Below are 1,007 nucleotides of genomic sequence, written 5' to 3' on the forward strand. Positions count from 1 at the left end.
CGCTGATGCATTATAGATAGTGTTGTTTGATTTTTTACCATCCGGATAAACTTGACCACGGCCACGGTTACCGCCAAAGTAAATAGGATATTTTAAAAAAGAAACGTTTTTATTTTTAGCAGGATCTGGGGATAAAATAGGAACTACCATTTCGCTGTATTTTTTGCCTGGTACTGGACCTACAACTAAAATATTTTTTTGTTCTGGACTGTATGGTTGGTAGTAAAGATTACCTACTTTTTTCTTGATTTCTTCAGGAATACGATCTGGTGGCGCCAATTCAAAACCTTCTGGAAGAATTAAAACCATACCAACATTTAAATCACCTTTTTTACCATTAGCTAATACTTGTTTGACTTGTTTATCATATGGAATTTCAATAACCGCTTCAAATACTGTATTCGGTAAAACAGCTTGAGGAACTTCAATTTCAACAGGTTTTTGAGCTAAGTGACAGTTAGCACAAACAATACGACCGTTTGCTTCACGTGGGTTTGCGTAGTTTTGTTGTGCAAAAACGGGATACGCTTCTGCGGGATTTACCGCTAGAATACCAACAACACCTAACATAGCAGCTAAAAAAGCTGCGCGCACAGCAACTAATTTTTCTTTAACCATAGATTTTATTAATCTCTAAAACTAAACTAGAATAAAACGGTTTACGATTTGTTTTAGATATCGCAGCTCTTCCCCGAAGGGGGACGCACAAAGCACTTCCCCTTCGGTTCCCCTTTAGGGGATGAAAAGCTTGGCTAGCTTGTGACATAAGGTAGTCGTTAAGATTATGAAAGCAAATCGATTAAGTTACAAATCCCTTGTAAAAAGCTAAACTATCCATTCGTAGTCCGGATAATAAAACTATCTTCGAGCTTTGTCCGTCGTTGTAAAGTAAGTTCGTTGGATACCTTACAGTAAGTTATAGGCCTCCGGCCGAAACTACAAAATTACAGCGTGCCCCTTCGGGGTTGTCTTCCCCTAAAGGGGAACAAACTTTGGAAACCCTTTAG

The 1,007-nt window shown here is 38.5% G+C and overlaps 1 protein-coding gene across 1 annotated transcript; it reads right to left on the reverse strand.

Annotated features, from left to right (window-relative positions):
* VOLCADRAFT_49396 (uncharacterized protein) lies at positions 1 to 618 on the reverse strand (the record flags this gene model as incomplete). The annotated part of the gene is made up of 1 exon (XM_002959994.1): positions 1 to 618. A coding segment is annotated over one exon (618 nt), but the record flags the coding sequence as incomplete, so codon positions are not given.
* Positions 619 to 1,007: the final 389 nt, after the last annotated feature.

Source organism: Volvox carteri, assembly GCF_000143455.1.
Source record: "Volvox carteri f. nagariensis unplaced genomic scaffold VOLCAscaffold_2534, whole genome shotgun sequence".
In the NCBI taxonomy this organism is placed as follows: Eukaryota; Viridiplantae; Chlorophyta; class Chlorophyceae; order Chlamydomonadales; family Volvocaceae; genus Volvox; species Volvox carteri.